We start from the raw sequence: 21,647 nt of genomic DNA, 5'->3' as shown, positions 1-21,647 counted from the left end.
AAATATGATTAGCTGTATAACAAGCAATCTTCAGTTAGTTACGATGTATGAGATTGAACTAAAATTGGATTTATTGATGCTAAATATATAAACCTGGTTATTGTGAATTCAAAACACATTCAGTTTATTTAGTAATATTTTAGAAATCTGGTCTGTGTGACTGACCAATATGCATCACATCAAGTTTATTAGTTATGTCATAACTTTAAAAAAAAATTGTTATATGCAATTCAAATAGATAAATCTTAAATTTAAGCCTAATTTTCACAAAATGGAGTCTGAATTAGCAAGTTTCTAAGCAGACAGTACTGTAATAATCATAAAAACACACAAATAATGGGTAAAATAGAGTGTTTTACATCAATACTTTTTAGTCTTGAAAGAAAAATGAGAATCTACATTTCTTTCGTCACGTTGGAGGCATTTTTTAATGTACTCTACGATGTACAGTATATACATACAACGTTGCCTTATGTTTATGTTCCCTTCAAATGCTGTCTAGATCGGCAGCTCACTAGGATTTGGAACGAAGCCTCTTCGTCTGTTTACATCGCAAACTTCACCGGCAGAACAGAGGAAAGACAGAAGCAGGCCTTTTCTGTGTATTACTAAGTTTTCGCTAGTTCATATTCACAGTATATATTAAACATGTTGAGCTGATGGACGATGAGCGGTTCAAAATTGCTGGTGAATTTTCATGTATCTGGATGTTTTTCTCAGAAATGATTTAGACATTCGAGGGACTCTCAATACATCTATGAAAATAAATATATGGCAAAATCCTTTGAAATGCTTCTTTTCATCACATAAACTTGGTTGCGTTTGCACGCGCGCGCACGCACGCACACACACACACATAAACACACACGCACGCAATGTTTGTTACCTGTAGTGATAAATGCACCAGCTTGGAACACAATGTTCATGTACAGGCTGCACAGAAATACATTTGTTTGCCACTTCTGTAAATAAGAACCACATTAAACTCTAATAAGTGAAGTGACTCCAGATTAAACTGCAGTGTGAACATGTGCACCAGCTCCAATAATGCAGTGAAACCAAGGGCCTCGTTTAGCAAACGCACAGAGATGAGCTTAAACGTCAAAAGCGCGGAACAAACCAGGATTTATGAAGCAGTAATTAAAACAATACAACAATATGAAAATGTAAAGATACATAGGGAATCATGATAAGCATTTCTATTGATATAAACTCAAATAAGCAACATTTTAACTGACTTTGTAATAACGAATTAAGAAATTATTATTTCCTGAAAAAATTATATTTATGAGATTTCTTTTTACACATACATGTACATGTTTATATACATATGTGGAAATCTAAAAAGTAAGTTAAAAAAAAGGGAATATAAATAAGCATTTATATTATTATATGATCAACTGAGCAACATTTTTAACTGATTTGTGATTAATTATTTAATGATTATTTCCTGAAAAGTAAGATTTTTTTTACACATAAGTGTGTGAAAATCTAAAAAAATATGTAAAAAATAAATAAAAATTAGGGAATATAAATAAGCATTTATATTATTATATATGCTCAAATGAGCAACATTTTTAACTGATTTGTGATCGCAAATTAATTACTTCCTGAAAAACGAATCTTTATACTCATACATATGTGAAAATTCAAAATATATATAAAAAAATTTAAGCATTTTTTTGTGCATATGGACCATTATAAATTGTTTATAGGAACATTTCATAGACTGTCCTATAATCACAGTTAGTATCATTGTACTTATTAATAATTTATTTATTTGTTTATATATATATATATATATATATATATATATATCTACACTCACCTAAAGGATTATTAGGAACACCTGTTGAATTTCTCATTAATACAATTATCTAATCAACCAATCACATGGCAGTTGCTTCAATGCATTTAGGGGTGTGGTCCTGGTCAAGACAATCTCCTGAACTCCAAACTGAATGTCAGTATGGGAAAGAAAGGTGATTTAAGCCATTTTGAGCGTGGCATGGTTGTTGGTGCCAGACGGGCCGGTCTGAGTATTTCACAATCTGCTCAGTTACTGGGATTTTCACGCACAACCATTTCTAGGGTTTACAAAGAATGGTGTGAAAAGGGAAAAACATCCAGTATGCGGCAGTCCTGTGGGCGAAAATGCCTTGTTGATGCCAGAGGTCAGAGGAGAATGGGCCGACTGATTCAAGCTGATAGAAGAGCAACTTTGACTGAAATAACCACTCGTCACAACCGAGGTATGCAGCAAAGCATTTGTGAAGCCACAACACGCACAACCTTGAGGCGGATGGGCTACAACAGCAGAAGACCCCACCGGGTACCACTCATCTCCACTACAAATAGGAAAAAGAGGCTACAATTTGCAAGAGCTCACCAAATTTGGACAGTTGAAGACTGGAAAAATGTTGCCTGGTCTGATGAGTCTCGATTTCTGTTGAGACATTCAGATGTTAGAGTCAGAATTTGGCGTAAACAGAATGAGAACATGGATCCATCATGCCTTGTTACCACTGTGCAGGCTGGTGGTGGTGGTGTAATGGTGTGGGGGATGTTTTCTTGGCACACTTTAGGCCCCTTAGTGCCAATTGGGCATCGTTTAAATGCCACGGCCTACCTGAGCATTGTTTCTGACCATGTCCATCCCTTTATGGCCACCATGTCCCCATCCTCTGATGGCTTCTTCCAGCAGGATAATGCACCATGTCACAAAGCTCAAATCATTTCAAATTGGTTTCTTGAACATGACAATGAGTTCACTGTACTAAAATGGCCCCCACAGTCACCAGATCTCAACCCAATAGAGCATCTTTGGGATGTGGTGGAACGGGAGCTTCGTGCCCTGGATGTGCATCCCACAAATCTCCATCAACTGCAAGATGCTATCCTATCAATATGGGCCAACATTTCTAAAGAATGCTTTCAGCACCTTGTTGAATCAATGCCACGTAGAATTAAGGCAGTTCTGAAGGCCAAAGGGGGTCAAACACAGTATTAGTATGGTGTTCCTAATAATCCTTTAGGTGAGTGTAGATATACATAAAAAAAAAAAAAAAAGTTAGCTTAGTAAACTGTCATAACTTCCGCAAACGTTCACATTTAGGATCATTCTTTGCACGTCTTTATAAACGAGGCCCCTGTTTTGTGTTGTTCGAGGAGCCGATGCAATCGTCCTGTACAACGCACAACGCAGGAAAACAGCGAACAAAACTCGTGATGGAACTAAAAAAAAAAGTTCCTTTCTTAAATCCTAGAGTGGGATGGATCCCTGGAACTACACGGTAGTTTCGTTCCTCCAGGGTCCGGTGCGTATATTCCCCGTGCCGTCGGGCGGGTACAGCGCGTTCCCCTTGAGGAGCCCGTTCTGATTGGCCAGCGAGTGTGTGCGAGCGTGAAGCTCGATGTGTGTGTGATGCAGATCGTCCTCCGCCGTCTTCCCGCAGCCGCACAGAAACGTCTCGTTCAGGAGCTCGTCTTTAGCGCAACACACGTGATGATGATGATGATGGCAGGAGTCGTGAGCGAGGTGGCAGATGTGGTCGTGCGGGGAGTTGGCGCGCGAGCTATGCGCGCTAGCACTAGCGCCATCCGAGGGAATCCGAAACGCGAGTTCTCGTTGGCGTCGCGCTTTAGTCCTGACGGGTTTCACGCAGCGGTGCAGATGCACGGCGGGTCGGTATCCTTCGGGGTCGGCGTGGAGAAGCACATGAGGCGTGTTTTCGTCATCGAGAAGCTGAAGCGCGGCGCAACACGGCGAAACCGGCGTCAAGCAAGTCACGTGATTGTGAGTCTGACACGCACAATGCGAATGGCTCAGAATCGATTTCCCCGGGCAAATTGAATCCGAATGGCAGTGTCGCATGTCCCCGTTCACGTTGGATTTGTGCGCGTGACACGCTTTGTTATTACTCGTATTCAAGCGGCGTCCCGGACAACACGCGCACCAGCAATGCCACACGTCGTCACGTTTCGCGCAATGGTGGATTAGTACGAATAACCCGAGCGTGACGGAAAACGCCCCGTATAAGCAGCTGAAGATCATATCTAGAAAGTGACCCTGTGTGACCGCGAGAGCACCGAATGTCCACGTGGTGAGGAATAAAAACAGCGTGAAGGCAGTCGTCCTCAGCTGAGCTTTAAACGAGTGTTCGTTCGCTAGCGTGGAGGGGTTGATGAGGCCCGGGCATCCGCCGTGACACTGACCGGGTTCGGGTCTCGTCTCGCTCTGGTGGACGTCGGCGAGTCTCTGTTGCTCTTCGCTCACAGGCTTCAGCTCGTACTTCTTCTCCGGGTGTTTGCGTAACTGGATGAAGGTGACGATGAAGTAGATGCAGGTCACCAGGAGGATGAAGGCCACCGGACCGTAAAACGCTCCTAGACTGGGTTCCCACGCCATCCAACAACTGCAAACACACAATCAAAATGCGTATTTATTATGCAATATTGCAGTGCTTACTGTAAATGATTTATCGGTGCACATCATTATTGTTTTAATAATATCGAATCAGAATAACTCCCTCTACTGCTTGTTTCCAGTCCAAATATCAAACATTTCTCAAATCAAGATGCATCTACTAAAGTTGTAAAATGACATAAGATATGAAAGGATTAGTTCACTTTTAAAAAAACTTTTGCTGATAATTTACTCACCCCCATGTCATCCAAGATGTCCATGTCTTTCTTTCTTCAGTCGAAAAGAAATTAAGGTTTTTGATGAAAACATTCCAGGATTTTTCTCCATATAATGCACTTTACTGGGTACCAAACGGTCCAAGGTCCAAATGACAGTTTTAGTGCAAACCGCAAACTGTTCAAATGGTTTTAAACGACACCAGACGATGAATAAGGGTCTTATCAAGCGAAACGATCGCTCATTTAAAAAAACAACAACAAAGTTTAAGTTTTATAAGCTCACATGCTCGCCTAATGCTCGCATGCTCGCCTAAATTATCAGCAAAAGTGTTTTTAAAAGTGAACTACTCCTTTAAGTCTTGTTTTCTGGGGAAATTAATCAAAATAAAGTTAGTTTTTGCTTAAAACAAGCAAAATTATCAGCCAATGTGGTATGAAATATAATCTTGTTTCTGTTTGAATTAAGATTATTTTTCTTACCCCATTGGCAGATAATTTAGCTTTTTTTAAGCATCAACTCACTTAATTCTGATGAATTCCTCCGGAAAACAGGACATAATATCTTATGTAATTTTACTCATCTAGTAAATGCATCTTGATTTAAGAATTTTTTTATATTTGGACTGAAAACAAGACAGAAATACTAAGTAAGAAAAGCATTTTTTTGCAGTGCTTCTCTTCTCTGATGATGTGGGCGGGGCTATAACCTGTCACTCACATGAGATCAGCCAATAGCAAACCACCACCATCCAATCAATTCCCCACAGAGAAAATCAAGCCCCGCCCACATTTGTTCTTGTTAAAGAAGCGTTTCACTGGGATATTCGACACAATAGAGGAGAAAAGACTAGCACAACATCCCTTTCATGCTGACTTTAACACATACAATTGACATTGAACATGATAAAGATGTAATGAAGACCAAGATCCAGTCAAATATCTCCACAGTCCTGTATACTTACACCGGCGTCTGCTCTCCACTACCGTAGTTGTCCATGCTGATCGCTGCTGTGATCCCACATATGACGAAGGGAACTCCTCCACTGATTAAATAAAACCTGCAGACACACACAAAACACACTCATATTCATGTTGAAGCTAAAAACACAGCGTCTGATTTCAACCCCGAAGAGAGTGTTTTATGTTGATCGATTTGAACTGTCAGGACGGTTTGAGGGAAGCTTTAAAACACAAAGGAAAATCAGGATCAGAGCGATGTAAAAACTCAGACAACACAAAGAAAATGTGAACAATATCACTCCAGAAATGACACTCTAGGCGATATTAAACTCCACGACTCCAGGGGGCGCTAGAGTTTCCTTCAGATGTCTAGTGTTGTGTTTACAGTGTTAAATAACAGCGAGTCGACACACCACAACCCTTTACTCACTCGTTTAATTTGCTCCGGATGAATATTGTTGGTTACAGGGCGAGGGATTGCGCGTATTGAGCATAATTGTACCTATTCCCACAGGTTTTGTGCTCACACCCAACATAAAGACAAGTATATTGCTATATAAAACAGTATAATGGGTCCGTGCGTCAGGTCTTAAAGTGACAGTAGCCTAATATACCGGCTGCCAAATAATGAGATAATATTAAAAATATCTATATGGTAGTTATTCCCCTATGGTATCGGTGTCCAAATTGTGGCCAGTGAAAATGCTGAGTGGCGAGTAACTTTGAAAAACCACTAGCCACAGTGACTGATGAGCAAAAAAGTTAATGTCAAGCCCTGAACGCAATTAAATATTTCTATTCCATGTGTTTATTTAAGGAAAAAGTGTGAAAAACATGCCTTTGAATATTTTTGTTCTGATTTTTACTGTATTTTTTTACTGTATTTTAACAAACATTTTGAATCTCTCAGACTACAGCAACTGTTTGGTTAACATTACACTTCTAATAAAATAAAAACACAACGTTCAAACTATTTAATATTCAAACTATTTAAGAGCAAATACATCTTCAAAAGGTAAAAAACTATATTAAGATGAAACTCTAGAATCTAGATCTTTATACACCTGTCTCACTACATTCAGAGAGAGAGAGAGAGAGAGAGAGAGAGAGAGAGTGTGTGTGTGTGTTAAAGTGCTGTCATTCTCCTCTTTTTCCCGTGTTCAGACACAATCTTCTCAGCCTGTCGTTCCCCGCCCACATTCACCGAGCTTCAAGATGACAGACCGAAGACGCTGAAGTTCAAGCACAACAATCAGCAGATATAAACAAACCTAACGAGTCTGATCCTTCTTCAGACACACACACACACACACACACACACACACAGCTCAGAAGAACATGACATTTAACATGAGTTTAGCACAACCTCTATGAGACTCCAGGATTATAGTTCATCTACACAATCATATTTAATCGTATGTCGCTGTGTGTGTGTGTGTGTGTGTGAGAGAGAGAGAGAGAGAGTGAGTGAGTGACTGAGTGAGTGTATGTGTGAGACAGTGTGTGTGTGTGTGTGTGTAAGAGAAATGAGTGAATGCGTGCGTGTGTGTGTGAGAGTGAGTGACTAAGTGAGTGAGTGAGTGTGTGTAAGAGAAATGAGTGAATGTGTGTGTGTGTGAGAAAGAGAGAGAGTGAGTGAGTGAGTGTGTGTGTGTGTGTGTGTGAGACAGTGTGCTCTTGTTTTTGTGATATATGAGGACACAAATGTGTATATAATAATAATAATAATAATAATTCATTACATTTATATAGCGCTTTTTCTGGGACCTCAAAGCGCTTCACATATGGAAGGGGGGAATCTCCTCTCCATATGTGTGTGTGTGTGTGTGTGTGTGTGCGTGTGTGTGTGAATTGAAGTCTGCTGTATAGTAGGGGTGGGGGAAAAATCGATTCTTAGATGCATCGCGATGCGGACGTGGACGATTCTGAATCGATTCACAATTGTCAAAAATCGATTTTCAAAAAAAATAAAAAATTTTTAGATATATATTTATAATAACGTAATATTGACGGAACGCGAAAGACGGAACTCTGAAGCGCGGAAGTGCAGTGGCCGGACCGTCTGTGGCGTGCACGTAACAGACGCGGACGCGATGGCTGAGCGCCAAATCCAAACACCCTCCTCGTTAAAAGCTGACGTGTGGAAATATTTTGGCTTCTGAAGTTGAAGGGGGAAAGGAGCTGGACAAGAGCCACACTAGTTGTAAGCTTTGTAGAGTAAAACTAAAATATTTCGGAAACAAGACACATATGAGAAGCCATATGACACGTTTCCAGCCAGAGGAGGAAAAACACTCGGCTGTAACGTTACCGGTCGTTGTTATATTATTAATTTACTACAAATATGCTGCTGCTAGTTCAGACACACATGTATTTTCCTGTTGGTTCTTTGCAATGCTAATAAAATATATTGTACGTTAATTCTTTATGGGTCATTACTTTCTACTTTTAAAGCAAAGTATTTATAGTCACACACACACAAAAAAAAGATTCTGATAATCGATTTAGCATCGAATCGCAGCCCTCTGAATCGTAATCGAATCGAATCGTGAGGTGCCTAGAGATTCCCACCCCTACTGTATAGCAGCTCTACATTGTTCAGCTTCAGTGTTAATTCAGTTCAATTACTGTGGAAAGTGAACGAGGACAGATTCTCCCATAATGGATCTCTTCATGCTCAGCTTTACAATCACATCTTCATGAATCACAACCGAAGACGTTGAGAAATGGAGGAAGACTATGACCTGGTGGAAGGTCGCCGGCGCTGATGTGATTCTGTGTGTGTTTATGTGTGAGAGTGGGTGGGAGTGAGTGTGTGTGTGTTTGTGCATGTGTTTGTGTGTGTGAAATTGATTTCTCTCCATCGGCTCCTGTGACACACAGCATTAGAGTCAATCACATGAGATCGTCCCAGCGAGCAGATACACCAGTGTCAGCACATTATCTGCTTTAGAAACACACACACACACGCACACACACACACACACACACACACACACACACACACACGCACGCACGCACACACACACGCACGCACACACACACACACACACACACACACACACACACACACACACACACACACACACACACACACACACACACACGGTCTCTTCTGCTCACCAAAGCTGCATTTATTTGATAAAAAAATACAGTAAAAATAGTGAAATATTATTAGAATATGAATAGCCATTTTCTATATGAATATACAGTAAAGTGTAATTTATTCCTGTGAATTTTCAGAATGAGGATCTGATGCTCGAGAAACATTTATGTTATGATTATTATCAGTGTTGAAAACAGATTATATTTTTATAATATATTTTATTTTTCAGCATTTTTTGATGAACAGAAAGTTCTTTTGTAACATTATAAATGTCTTTACTGTCAGCTTTGAACAATTTAATTGTTAATTAATAATGTTTAATTTAGTTCTTGGCGTTTAGCTACTTTTTTTAAATTCAGAAATTGCTAGTAAATATCAGAAATAATTACAAAAAAAGGCAAGCAACACATTGAATTAAACGTAAGTAGAAAGAAAAGAATGAAATGCAATTGTCTTGTAAAACATACTCTAACAATCTTCAAATGTCGTTAAACTTTTTTCTTGAGAATGAGAATATTGAATTTCTCATTACAATGTTAAACAAACACGATGAGCTTTCGGAAACATGGATGGGTCAAAGTATCCCCGAGTGAACAGCTCATACACTCAGATATCAGCACTTCTGTCAAGTCTCTCGGTGACACTAAAGATGCTGCGACCTTCATCACACACACCTGGAGTGTTTACACCGGATCTGTGGACTAAAGGGCCGAAACAAGCTGAATATTAACCATAGTAACAAACACAAGTTACACATAATATGGATTTTACTGTATTATATAGTAACTTTCTGAAGTATTTAAAATGTTTTAAGGCAAAACACTTCAGGTAAAACCACTGTTTTCTCAGGCACTGGTCAGTTTGGTCTATTTAGCTTCTATAACATGTCAGATTAGTGGAAAGAAAACATCCAAAATACACATTTGAGTGTTTATTTTATTGCACTTTATCTATCCGCATCTGTAGATTATAATATATATCTTTAAAGGCTGTGAGTTTAAGGCAGAAATCTCCACTTCAGCAGCTTCACACACCAAACTTTACAGTTGTATTTACATCCAAGTTACAGCAGTGGTTGTGTGCTATGCAGAGGAATCACTGAATTTCGCACGTAAGATCAAACCGGTGTGATCTTTTTCTCCCAGTTCACCGGCCACTTACTTTCATGTATTTCGGGAGAAGTGGATGAATTCACGTGCTGTAAATCCAACAGATCCGATTCTCTGAACTAACATGGAGGCGCATATAGCTCAACTAACGCGATCGTTATAACGGTGTTTAAACAACATAACACTTCCACTTGCATATATTTGACAATCGGAATATCAAATATTTCATGCCATAGCTAACAAATTTGTGAATATTTTTAATATTTTTTTTTAAATAAAAGCAGATCATTAGTCATTGAGTGGCTGCGGTGTGTCACGTGACAAACAATGACGCGTCACCATGGAAACAATAAAGTGATAAGTTCTAAATAATGATCGCCTTGAAAAATATTTTACATGTAACGTTACGTTTAAAAAGGTTAAATATGAATACACAGCCTGTTTTTTTATTAAGTAGGCTACAGTAGTTTTTTTCACTTAATATTTTAAGTACAATAGGCTACAGTTTTTATTTCACTTTAGGTGAATTTAATCATTATTTAAGTTTTTTATTTACCTGTATGTAAGCAGAACAGTGCAGTTAATGTTCAAACTGTGTTTTTACAATGTTTAAAGTGGCTGACAATAATACATATTCTTATTAGAAATTAAACTGCCTCATTTTTGAGATGTACATAACTGTAGCTGAATAGTTATAGGCCTACACTACTGTATTTTCATTTTGGTCATTATGGCGGTACTTGGAGAGCCAAATATTTTCCGAGGTGGTACTTGGTGTAAAAAGTTCGAGAACCACTGATCTACAGTATATGCTGAAGGTCTGTTTATATATATATATATATATATATATATATATATATGTAGGGCCTATATCATTCACCTGATTCATAGAACATTTATTCCCATTTTTTTTCTGGCTGTTTTTGACTATTTTCTAATTTATGGAGTAATAAAAATAGATATCCAAAACTCTGTCAACAAAACAATACAAGAAGTTTAAATCAGGCTTCATCGAGTGTTCAGATTTCTGTTTGGGAAGTGTATGCAAATTAGTGCATATTTAATTAGTTAATGCATAATTTGCATAATTTAATGTAACATTTGCGGAAACTTGTAATATAAAAAAGGTTTGTATTTCTTAATGAAATGGTAATTTTTTACCCTGATTACTTGCCTTAAATCAAACCTGATGTGACTTGGACGTAATTAATAGCATGTTAGTGTGAAAGTGATGTTCTATACGCCTTTAAACAGAGAAACCAAATGAGCTCGCAACATGAAGTTAAACTGAGATGTGAGAGTGTAAAATAGATGTGCTGATCCAACCAACAATCAAGAAATAAAATGAACCGCAGGAGGTTTGAAGCGTGAGAATAATTCTGAAGACAGATAAACGAAAAAACAATCATGTCGCTTGCAGTCGTACAGCAGAATCACTCCGGAAAAGAAACACGTTTCAATCAAACTCATGGAAGTGCACATCACAGATGAGAAAAAACATTACTGAGCTATCGATCCAGCTTATACTATACTATTATCTGCAGTATTCTCCAGCCATAGCACACACACACACACACACACGTTTGCATTTACGGTTTCACATACACGTAACCGGCTTCATTCATCAGTATATCCTGCGCTGTACACTAGTATTGAGGAACCATCCTCATGTTCTCTGTTAATTAAGAACCAAATCAATAGCAGGAACGAGGCTGAATTGAAGTGTAAATCGAGCGTCGTGCTGAAAGGTTTACAGCGTCTGACTCGCGTCTCACAGGCCAGAGCGTTTCTGAACCGCCGCTGAGAGAACACAACGTGACCTACTTTCAACACAATAAACCCAGAAGCACTAAAAATCCCAGATTAAAAACTGTGAAGCACCAGCAGACGAGCTGTGTTAAATATATATGCTTTATAGTGAAGCTGTGTGTGTGTGTGTGTGTGTGTGTGTGTGTGTCTACTTAACTATATTTTCGGGACAAATTTGTACCCAGAAGTGACCAAAACCTGACAAAAATCTCCAAAAACCTCCTTTAGGGACGTCATTTGTAAATCCGGTATAAAAATAAAGTAATTAAAGGTTTTTAAAAAACGGGTTAGTGTGTGTGTGTGTGATGGGTAGGTTCAGGGGTCGGGTTAGTGTGTGTGTGTGTGATGGGTAGGTTCAGGGGTCGGGTTAGTGTGTGTGTGTGTGTGAGATGGGTAGTGTGTGTGTGTGTGTGTGTGTGTGTGTGTGTGTGTGTGTGCGTGATGGGTAGGTTTAGGGGTCGGGTTAGTGTGTGTGTGTGTGATGGGTAGTGTGTGTGTGTGTGTGTGTGTGTGTGTGTGTGTGTGTGTGTGCTTGTGTGTGTGATGGGACAGGTTTAGGGGTCGGGTTAGTGTGTGTGTGTGTGTGTGTGATGGGTAGGTTTAGGGGTCGGGTTAGTGTGTGTGTGTGTGTGTGTGATGGGTAGGTTTAGGGGTCGGGTTAGTGTATGTGTGTGTGTGTGTGTGTGAGATGGGTAAGTTTAGGGGTCGGGTTGGTGTGTGTGTGTGTGTGTGTGTGTGTGTGTGTGATGGGTAGTGTGTGTGTGTGTGTGTGTGTGTGTGTGTGTGTGTGATGAGTAGGTTTAGGGGTCGGGTTGGTGTGTGTGTGTGTGTGTGTGAGATGGGTAAGTTTAGGGGTCGGGTTGGTGTGTGTGTGTGTGTGTGTGTGTGATGGGTAGTGTGTGCATGTGTGTGTGTGTGTGTGTGTGTGTGATGAGTAGGTTTAGGGTTAGTGTAAGGGGACAGAATATACAGTTTGCACCGTATTAAAACCATTACATCTATGAAATGTCCCCATTTAGACGTGTGATTGTGTGTGTGTGTGTGTGTGTGTGTGCGCGCGCATGTGTGTAGCACCACAGATAATGAGGGGAACAAGACCCCCCAATAGTTAGAAATAGCCAAATTGTCCCCCCCAATATTTGATATGGTTAATTCTGCTCAGTCGCACTCCATCACACATCTCTCTGTCTGTTGTTACGATGATGAACAGTTTGAACAGCGCTCAATGTCAAAATGAGTGAGACGGCCAATCAAATCAAAGGAGGCGGGGCTTAGTGTTCACAGAAGACGAGTGCGAATCCCCTCGCAGGCCTTTAGTTTTAGCAGTGAGAGTGTGTGGTAAGATGCAAGTAGCAAAACATTTAATATCTGACAATATTTTATGACAGAAATGATCAGCAATAATATCCAGTGAAGCAAACTACTCAGCATGTTTATGAAATTTCACCTTTTTGAAGGACATGAAAACATGCTTTTATTTACATGATTCATAACTGAATGAGACGAGACAAGAAATGGTTTGTGTTTTTTACATATTAGACAAACCACTAACGGTGAATGTTTGCAAAAATTATATATTATTTGCAAATAGTCAAAATTGATTAGGCCTACTTCACAAACTACAAAGCTGGAACTTTTACCGTTCTTATTACTTTTTCTTTATTACTTTAAAGGAGAAATAAAGTAATGTTGAAGACATGGTTACAGCCTTGATATTTCTAAATGAATTCGTGTTTTGAGCGAATCAATCGGGTGAACCAATGATTCATAAAGAGGGTCATTTACTTCATTCCTAAACAAATCAGCGTTTGAACGAATCTAATGAATGATTCAATGACTCGCTCATTTAGACACGTACTGCCACCTACTGGCGGTTTTAGTTTCGTATTTAGAGAATTACTTCATAAAAAAAAAACGAATTTCATTATAATAAAAAAAAAAACATTAAATGTACAGTTCAACCAAAAATCATCATTTATGCACCTCTCATGGCCGTTGCAGCCTAAAAGCTTATGTGTAATAAATTCTATGTTGAATCATATATAATATTTCTTGCTAAAGCAACTTTTTGTAATGTCTATTTGACACTTTTCTCATTTAACTCAATAATGACTTAAAATGATCATTTGGGGGTCAATTCTCAGACAAATTTCATGTGCAATTAATTTGTGATTAAAAATGTTTAATTAATAAATTGTTATTAATGTACAAAGTTGTGTGTTAAACAACCGTAGACAACTAAACTCAACAATTAAACTATAAAACAAGCACATCGACAGATCTACATATCAATCATATATATATATATATATATATATATATATATATCTGCGTATAAACGGTAACTACTGTACACTGACCAGCCCAAGGCTGAAGAGAACTTTATCACACACTGATTTAGACACAAGCCGCTCTGTGATCTCTCTTCTTCTCTCGACGGTTGCTTTATTCACATGAGCAGAAGTTGATTGTGTTTATGAAGGCTAACGTGAAGGTCACAATCAGCGCACTGAAGATCTGAAGATCTGACTAATGTCAAGCAGCGACTAATGTGTTCACGTGTGTGAGTTCGATGGGCGTGTGTGTGTTCGATGGGCGTCTGTGTGTGTTCATGTGTGTGAATTCGATGGGCGTGTATGTGTGTTCATGTGTGTGAGTTCGATGGGCGTGTGTCTGTGTTCGATGGGCGTGTGTGTGTTCGATGGGCGTGTGTGTGTGTTCGATGGGCGTGTGTCTGTTCGATGGGCGTGTCTGTGTTCGATGGGCGTGTGTGTGTTTGATGGGCGTGTGTGTGTTCGATGGGCGTGTGTCTGTTCGATGGGCGTGTGTGTGTTCGATGGGCGTGTGTGTGTGTTCGATGGGCGTGTGTCTGTTCGATGGGCGTGTCTGTGTTCGATGGGCGTGTGTGTGTTCGATGGGCGTGTGTGTGTGTTCGATGGGCGTGTGTGTGTTCGATGGGCGTGTGTGTGTTCGATGGGCGTGTGTGTGTTCGATGGGCGTGTGTGTGTTCGATGGGCGTGTGTGTGTTCGATGGGCATGTGTGTGTGTTCATGTGTGTGTGTTCGATGGGCGTGTGTGTGTTCGATGGGCGTGTGTGTGTTCGATGGGCGTGTGTGTGTTCGATGGGCGTGTGTGTGTTCGATGGGCGTGTGTGTGTGTTCGATGGGCGTGTGTGTGTTCGATGGGCGTGTGTGTGTGTTCGATGGGCGTGTGTGTGTTCGATGGGCGTGTGTGTGTTCGATGGGCGTGTGTGTGTGTTCGATGGGCGTGTGTGTGTGTGTTCGATGGGCGTGTGTGTGTTCGATGGGCGAGTGTTTGTTCGATGGGCGTGTGTGTGTTCATGTGTGTGAGTTCGATGGGCATGTGTGTGTGTTCGATGGGCGTGTGTCTGTTCGATGGGTGTGTGTGTGTTCATGTGTGTGAGTTTGATGGGCGTGTGTGTGTGTTCGATGGGCGTGTGTGTGTGTTCATGTGTGTGAGTTCGATGGGCGTGTGTGTGTGTTCGATGGGCGTGTGTGTGTGTTCATGTGTGTGAGTTCGATGGGCGTGTGTGTGTGTGTTCGATGGGCGTGTGTGTGTTCGATGGGCGTGTGTGTGTATTCGATGGGCGTGTGTGTGTTCATGTGTGTGAGTTCGATGGGAGTGTGTGTGTGTTTGATGGGTGTGTGTGTGTTCATGTGTGTGAGTTCGATGGGCGTGTGTGTGTGTTCGATGGGCGTGTGTGTGTGTTCATGTGTGTGAGTTCGATGGGCGTGTGTGTGTTCGATGGGCGTGTGTGTGTGTGTTCGATGGGCGTGTGTGTGTTCGATGGGCGTGTGTGTGTATTCGATGGGCGTGTGTGTGTTCATGTGTGTGAGTTCGATGGGAGTGTGTGTGTGTTTGATGGGTGTGTGTGTGTTCATGTGTGTGAGTTCGATGGGCGTGTGTTTGTGTTCGATGGGCGTGTGTGTGTGTTCGATGGGAGTGTGTGTGTGTTCGATGGGCATGTGTTCGATGGGCGTGTGTGTGTTCGATGGGCGTGTGTGTGTGTTCGATGGGCGTGTGTGTATGTTCGATGGGCGAGTGTGTGTTCGATGGGCGTGTGTGTGTTCGATGGGCGTGTGTGTGTTGGATGGGCGTGTGTGTGTTGGATGGGCGTGTGTGTGTTGGATGGGCGTGTGTGTGTTCGATGGGCGTGTGTGTGTTCGATGGGCGTGTGTGTGTTGGATAGGCGTGTGTGTCTGTTCAATGGGCGTGTGTGTTCGATGGGGGTGTGTGTGTTCGATGGGCGTGTGTGTGTTCGATGGGCGTGTGTGTGTTCGATGGGCGTGTGTCTGTTCGATGGGCGTGTGTCTGTTCGATGTGCGTGTGTCTGTTCGATGGGCGTGTGTGTGTTCGATGGGCGTGTGTCTGTTCGATGGGCATGTGTGTGTTCGATGGGCATGTGTCTGTTCGATGGGCGTGTGTCTGTTCGATGTGCGTGTGTCTGTTCCCTGGCCGTGTGTGTGTTCGATGTGCGTGTGTCTGTTCGATGGGCGTGTGTCTGTTCGATGGGCATGTGTGTGTTCGATGGGCGTGTGTCTGTTCGATGGGCGTGTGTGTGTTCGATGGGCGTGTGTCTGTTCGATGGGCGTGTGTCTGTTCGATGGGCGTGTGTCTGTTCGATGGGCATGTGTGTGTTCGATGGGCGTGTGTCTGTTCGATGGGCGTGTGTGTGTTCGATGGGCGTGTGTCTGTTCGATGGGCATGTGTGTGTTCGATGGGCGTGTGTCTGTTCGATGGGCGTGTGTGTGTTCGATGGGCGTGTGTCTGTTCGATGGGCGTGTGTGTGTTCGATGGGCGTGTGTCTGTTCGATGGGCGTGTGTGTATTCGATGGGCGTGTGTCTGTTCCCTGGCCGTGTGTGTGTTCGATGTGCGTGTGTCTGTTCGATGGGCGTGTGTGTGTTCGATGTGCGTGTGTCTGTTCGATGTGCGTGTGTCTGTTCGATGGGCGTGTGTCTGTTCGATGGGCGTGTGTGTATTCGATGGGCGTGTGTCTGTTCCCTGGCCGTGTGTGTGTTCGATGTGCGTGTGTCTGTTCGATGGGCGTGTGTGTGTTCGATGTGCGTGTGTCTGTTCGATGGGCGTGTGTGTGTTCGATGGGCGTGTGTCTGTTCGATGGGCATGTGTGTGTTCGATGGGCGTGTGTGTGTTCGATGGGCGTGTGTCTGTTCGATGGGCGTGTGTCTGTTCGATGGGCGTGTGTGTGTTCGATGGGCGTGTGTCTGTTCGATGGGCGTGTGTGTATTCGATGGGCGTGTGTCTGTTCCCTGGCCGTGTGTGTGTTCGATGTGCGTGTGTCTGTTCGATGGGCGTGTGTGTGTTCGATGTGCGTGTGTCTGTTCGATGGGCGTGTGTGTGTTCGATGGGCGTGTGTCTGTTCGATGGGCATGTGTGTGTTCGATGGGCGTGTGTGTGTTCGATGGGCGTGTGTGTGTTCGATGGGCGTGTGTGTGTTCGATGGGCGTGTGTCTGTTCGATGGGCGTGTGTGTGTTCGATGGGCGTGAGTGTGTTCGATGGGTGTGTTCGTGTGTGTGTTCGACAGACACACACGCCCATCATTCGATGGGCGTGTGTGTGTTCGATGGGCGTGTGTCTGTTCGATGGGCGTGTGTGTGTTCGATGGGCGTGTGTCTGTTCGGTGGGCGTGTGTGTGTTCGATGGGCGTGTGTCTGTTCGATGGGCGTGTGTGTGTTCGATGGGCGTGTGTCTGTTCGGTGGGCGTGTGTGTGTTGGATGGGCGTGTGTGTGTTCGATGTGCGTGTGTCTGTTCGATGGGCGTGTGTGTGTTCGATGGGCGTGTGTCTGTTCGATGGGCGTGTGTGTGTTCGATGGGCGTGTGTCTGTTCGATGGGGGTGTGTGTGTTCGATGGGCGTGTTTGTGTTCGATGGGCGTGTGTGTGTTCGATGGGCGTGTGTCTGCTCGATGGGCGTGTGTGTGTTCGATGGGCGTGTGTGTGTTCGATGTGCGTGTGTGTGTTCGATGTGCGTGTGTCTGTTCGATGGGCGTGTGTCTGTTCGATGGGCGTGTGTCTGTTCGATGGGCGTGTGTGTGTTCGATGGGGTGTGTCTGTTCGATGGGCGTGTGTCTGTTCGATGGGCGTGTGTGTGTTCGATGGGCGAGTGTGTCTGTTCGATGGGCGTGTGTGTTCGATGGGCGTGTGTGTTCGATGGGCGTGTGTGTGTTCGAAGGGCGTGTGTGTGTTCGATGGGCGTGTGTGTGTGTTCGATGGGCGTGTGTCTGTTCGATGGGCGTGTGTCTGTTCGATGGGCGTGTGTGTGTTCGATGGGCGTGTGTGTGTTCGATGGGCGTGTGTGTGTTCGATGGGCGTGTGTGTGTTCGATGGGCGTGTGTGTGTTCGATGGGCGTGTGTGTGTTGGATGGGCGTGTGTCTGTTCGATGGGCGTGTGTGTGTTCGATGGGCGTGTGTGTGTTGGATGGGCGTGTGTCTGTTCGATGGGCGTGTGTGTGTTGGATGGGCGTGTGTGTGTTGGATGGGCGGGTGTGTGTTGGATGGGCGTGTGTCTGTTCGATGGGCGTGTGTGTGTTCGATGGGCGTGTGTGTGTTCGATGGGCGTGTGTGTGTTCGATGGGCGTGTGTCTGTTCGATGGGCGTGTGTCTGTTCGATGGGCGTGTGTCTGTTCGATGGGCGTGTGTGTGTTCGATGGGCGTGTGTGTGTTCGATGGGCGTGTGTGTGTTCGATGGGCGTGTGTGTGTTCGATGGGCGTGTGTCTGTTCGATGGGCGTGTGTGTGTTCGATGGGCGTGTGTGTGTTCGATGGGCGTGTGTGTGTTCGATGGGCGTGTGTGTGTTCGATGGGCGTGTGTGTGTTCGATGGGCGTGTGTGTGTTCGATGGGCGTGTGTCTGTTCGATGGGCGTGTGTCTGTTCGATGGGCGTGTGTGTGTTCGATGGGCGTGTGTGTGTTCGATGGGCGTGTGTGTTCGATGGGCGTGTGTCTGTTCGATGGGCGTGTGTGTGTTCGATTGGCGTGTGTGTGTTCGATGGGCGTGTCTGTGTTCGATGGGCGTGTGTGTGTTCGATGGGCGTGTCTGTGTTCGATGGGCGTGTGTGTGTTCGATGGGCGTGTGTGTTCGATGGGCGTGTGTCTGTTCGATGGGCGTGTGTGTGTTCGATTGGCGTGTGTGTGTTCGATGGGCGTGTGTGTGTTCGATGGGCGTGTGTCTGTTCGATGGGCGTGTGTCTGTTCGATGGGCGTGTGTCTGTTCGATGGGCGTGTGTGTGTTCGATGGGCGTGTGTGTGTTCGATGGGCGTGTGTGTGTTCGATGGGCGTGTGTGTGTTCGATGGGCGTGTGTCTGTTCGATGGGCGTGTGTGTGTTCGATGGGCGTGTGTGTGTTCGATGGGCGTGTGTGTGTTCGATGGGCGTGTGTGTGTTCGATGGGCGTGTGTGTGTTCGATGGGCGTGTGTCTGTTCGATGGGCGTGTGTCTGTTCGATGGGCGTGTGTGTGTTCGATGGGCGTGTGTGTGTTCGATGGGCGTGTGTGTGTTCGATGGGCGTGTGTGTGTTCGATGGGCGTGTGTGTGTTCGATGGGCGTGTGTGTGTTTGATGGGCGTGTGTGTGTTTGATGGGCGTGTGTCTGTTCGATGGGGGTGTGTGTGTTCGATGGGCGTCTGTGTGTTCGATGGGCGTGTGTGTGTTCGATGGGCGTGTGTGTGTTCGATGGGCGTGTGTCTGTTCGATGGGCGTGTGTCTGTTCGATGGGCGTGTGTGTTTTCGATGGGCGTGTGTGTGTTCGATGGGCGTGTGTGTGTTCGATGGGCGTGTGTCTGTTCGATGGGCGTGTGTCTGTTCGATGGGCGTGTGTGTGTTCGATGGGCGTGTGTCTGTTCGATGGGGATGTGTGTGTTCGATGGGCGTGTGTCTGTTCGATGGGGATGTGTGTGTTTGATGGGCGTGTGTGTGTTCGATGGGCGTGTGTGTGTTCGATGGGCGTGTGTCTGTTCGATGGGCGTGTGTCTGTTCGATGGGCGTGTGTGTGTTCGATGGGCGTGTGTGTGTTCGATGGGCGTGTGTGTGTTCGATGGGCGTGTGTGTGTTCGAAGGGCGTGTGTGTGTTCGATGGGCGTGTGTGTGTTCGATGGGCGTGTGTGTGTTCGATGGGCGTGTGTCTGTTCGATGGGCGTGTGTGTGTTTGATGGGCGTGTGTGTGTTTGATGGGCGTGTGTCTGTTCGATGGGGGTGTGTGTGTTCGATGGGCGTCTGTGTGTTCGATGGGCGTGTGTGTGTTCGATGGGCGTGTGTGTGTTCGATGGGCGTGTGTCTGTTCGATGGGCGTGTGTCTGTTCGATGGGCGTGTGTGTTTTCGATGGGCGTGTGTGTGTTCGATGGGCGTGTGTGTGTTCGATGGGCGTGTGTCTGTTCGATGGGCGTGTGTCTGTTCGATGGGCGTGTGTGTGTTCGATGGGCGTGTGTCTGTTCGATGGGGATGTGTGTGTTCGATGGGCGTGTGTCTGTTCGATGGGGATGTGTGTGTTTGATGGGCGTGTGTGTGTTCGATGGGCGTGTGTGTGTTCGATGGGCGTGTGTCTGTTCGATGGGCGTGTGTCTGTTCGATGGGCGTGTGTGTGTTCGATGGGCGTGTGTGTGTTCGATGGGGATGTGTGTGTTCGATGGGCGTGTGTGTGTTCGATGGGCGTGTGTCTGTTCGATGGGCGTGTGTCTCTTTTCGATGGGCGTGTGTGTGTTCGATGGGCGTGTGTCTGTTCGATGGGCGTGTGTGTGTTCGATGGGCATGTGTCTGTTCGATGGGCGTGTGTCTGTTCGATGGGGATGTGTGTGTTCGATGGGCATGTGTGTGTTCGATGGGGATGTGTGTGTTCGATGGGCATGTGTGTGTTCGATGGGCGTGTGTGTGTTCGATGGGCGTGTGTCTGTTCGATGGGCGTGTGTCTCTTTTCGATGGCCGTGTGTGTGTTCGATGGGCGTGTGTGTGTGTGTTCGATGGGCGTGTGTGTGTTCGATGGGCGTGTGTGTGTGTTCGAAGGGCGTGTGTGTGTTCGATGGGCGTGTGTGTGTGTTCGATGGGGATGTGTGTGTTCGATGGGCATGTGTGTGTTCGATGGGGATGTGTGTGTTCGATGGGCATGTGTGTGTTCGATGGGCGTGTGTGTGTTCGATGGGCGTGTGTCTGTTCGATGGGCGTGTGTCTCTTTTCGATGGCCGTGTGTGTGTTCGATGGGCGTGTGTGTGTTCGATGGGCGTGTGTCTGTTCGATGGGCGTGTGTCTGTTCGATGGGGATGTGTGTGTTCGATGGGCATGTGTGTGTTCGATGGGGATGTGTGTGTTCGATGGGCATGTGTGTGTTCGATGGGCGTGTGTCTGTTCGATGGGCGTGTGTCTGTTCGATGGGCGTGTGTCTGTTCGATGGGCGTGTGTGTGTTCGATGGGCGTGTGTGTGTTCGATGGGCGTGTGTGTGTTCGATGGGCGTGTGTGTGTTCGATGGGCGTGTGTCTGTTCGATGGGCGTGTGTCTGTTCGATGGGCGTGTGTGTGTTCGATGGGCGTGTGTCTGTTCGATGGGCGTGTGTGTGTTCGATGGGCGTGTGTCTGTTCGATGGGGATGTGTGTGTTCGATGGGCGTGTGTGTGTTCGATGGGCGTGTGTGTGTTCGATGGGCGTGTGTGTGTTCGATGGGCGTGTGTGTGTTCGATGGGCGTGTGTCTGTTCGATGGGGATGTGTGTGTTCGATGGGCATGTGTGTGTTCGATGGGCGTGTGTGTTCGATGGGCGTGTGTGTGTTCGATGGGCGTGTGTGTGTTCGATGGGCGTGTGTGTGTTGGATAGGCGTGTGTGTCTGTTCAATGGGCGTGTGTGTTCGATGGGCGTGTGTGTGTTCGATGGGCGTGTGTGTGTTCGATGGGCGTGTGTCTGTTCGATGGGCATGTGTGTTAGATGGGCGTGTGTGTGTTCGATTGTTCGTACCTCAGCATGGGGGACTTCGGGTGAGGCGGCGTGTGATCTCCGTCCTGT

General features: G+C 45.0%; 1 protein-coding gene across 1 annotated transcript in view; it reads right to left on the bottom strand.

The window, feature by feature from the left end:
• Positions 1-3,207: 3,207 nt before the first annotated feature.
• LOC130072194 (adhesion G protein-coupled receptor A3) overlaps positions 3,208-21,647 on the bottom strand; it is a 221,027-nt gene continuing 202,587 nt past the window's right edge. Inside the window, exons 17-19 of the mRNA XM_056237207.1 lie at positions 21,600-21,647; positions 5,607-5,702; positions 3,208-4,415 (exon numbers count right to left, since the gene is read on the bottom strand). The exon at positions 21,600-21,647 is cut by the window's right edge and continues 101 nt beyond it. Of these exons, the coding sequence (XP_056093182.1) occupies positions 3,287-4,415; positions 5,607-5,702; positions 21,600-21,647 (1,273 nt within the window). The 3' untranslated portion in view covers positions 3,208-3,286. The remainder of the gene's footprint in view (positions 4,416-5,606; positions 5,703-21,599) is intronic.

This window comes from Rhinichthys klamathensis, unplaced genomic scaffold (assembly GCF_029890125.1).
Source record: "Rhinichthys klamathensis goyatoka isolate OS25496 unplaced genomic scaffold, OSU_Roscu_1.1 h1tg000482l_1, whole genome shotgun sequence".
Taxonomy (NCBI): domain Eukaryota; kingdom Metazoa; phylum Chordata; class Actinopteri; order Cypriniformes; family Leuciscidae; genus Rhinichthys; species Rhinichthys klamathensis.
The sequence above is the reverse complement of the archived record's forward strand: the minus strand, read 5'-3'. Positions and strand labels throughout refer to the sequence as shown.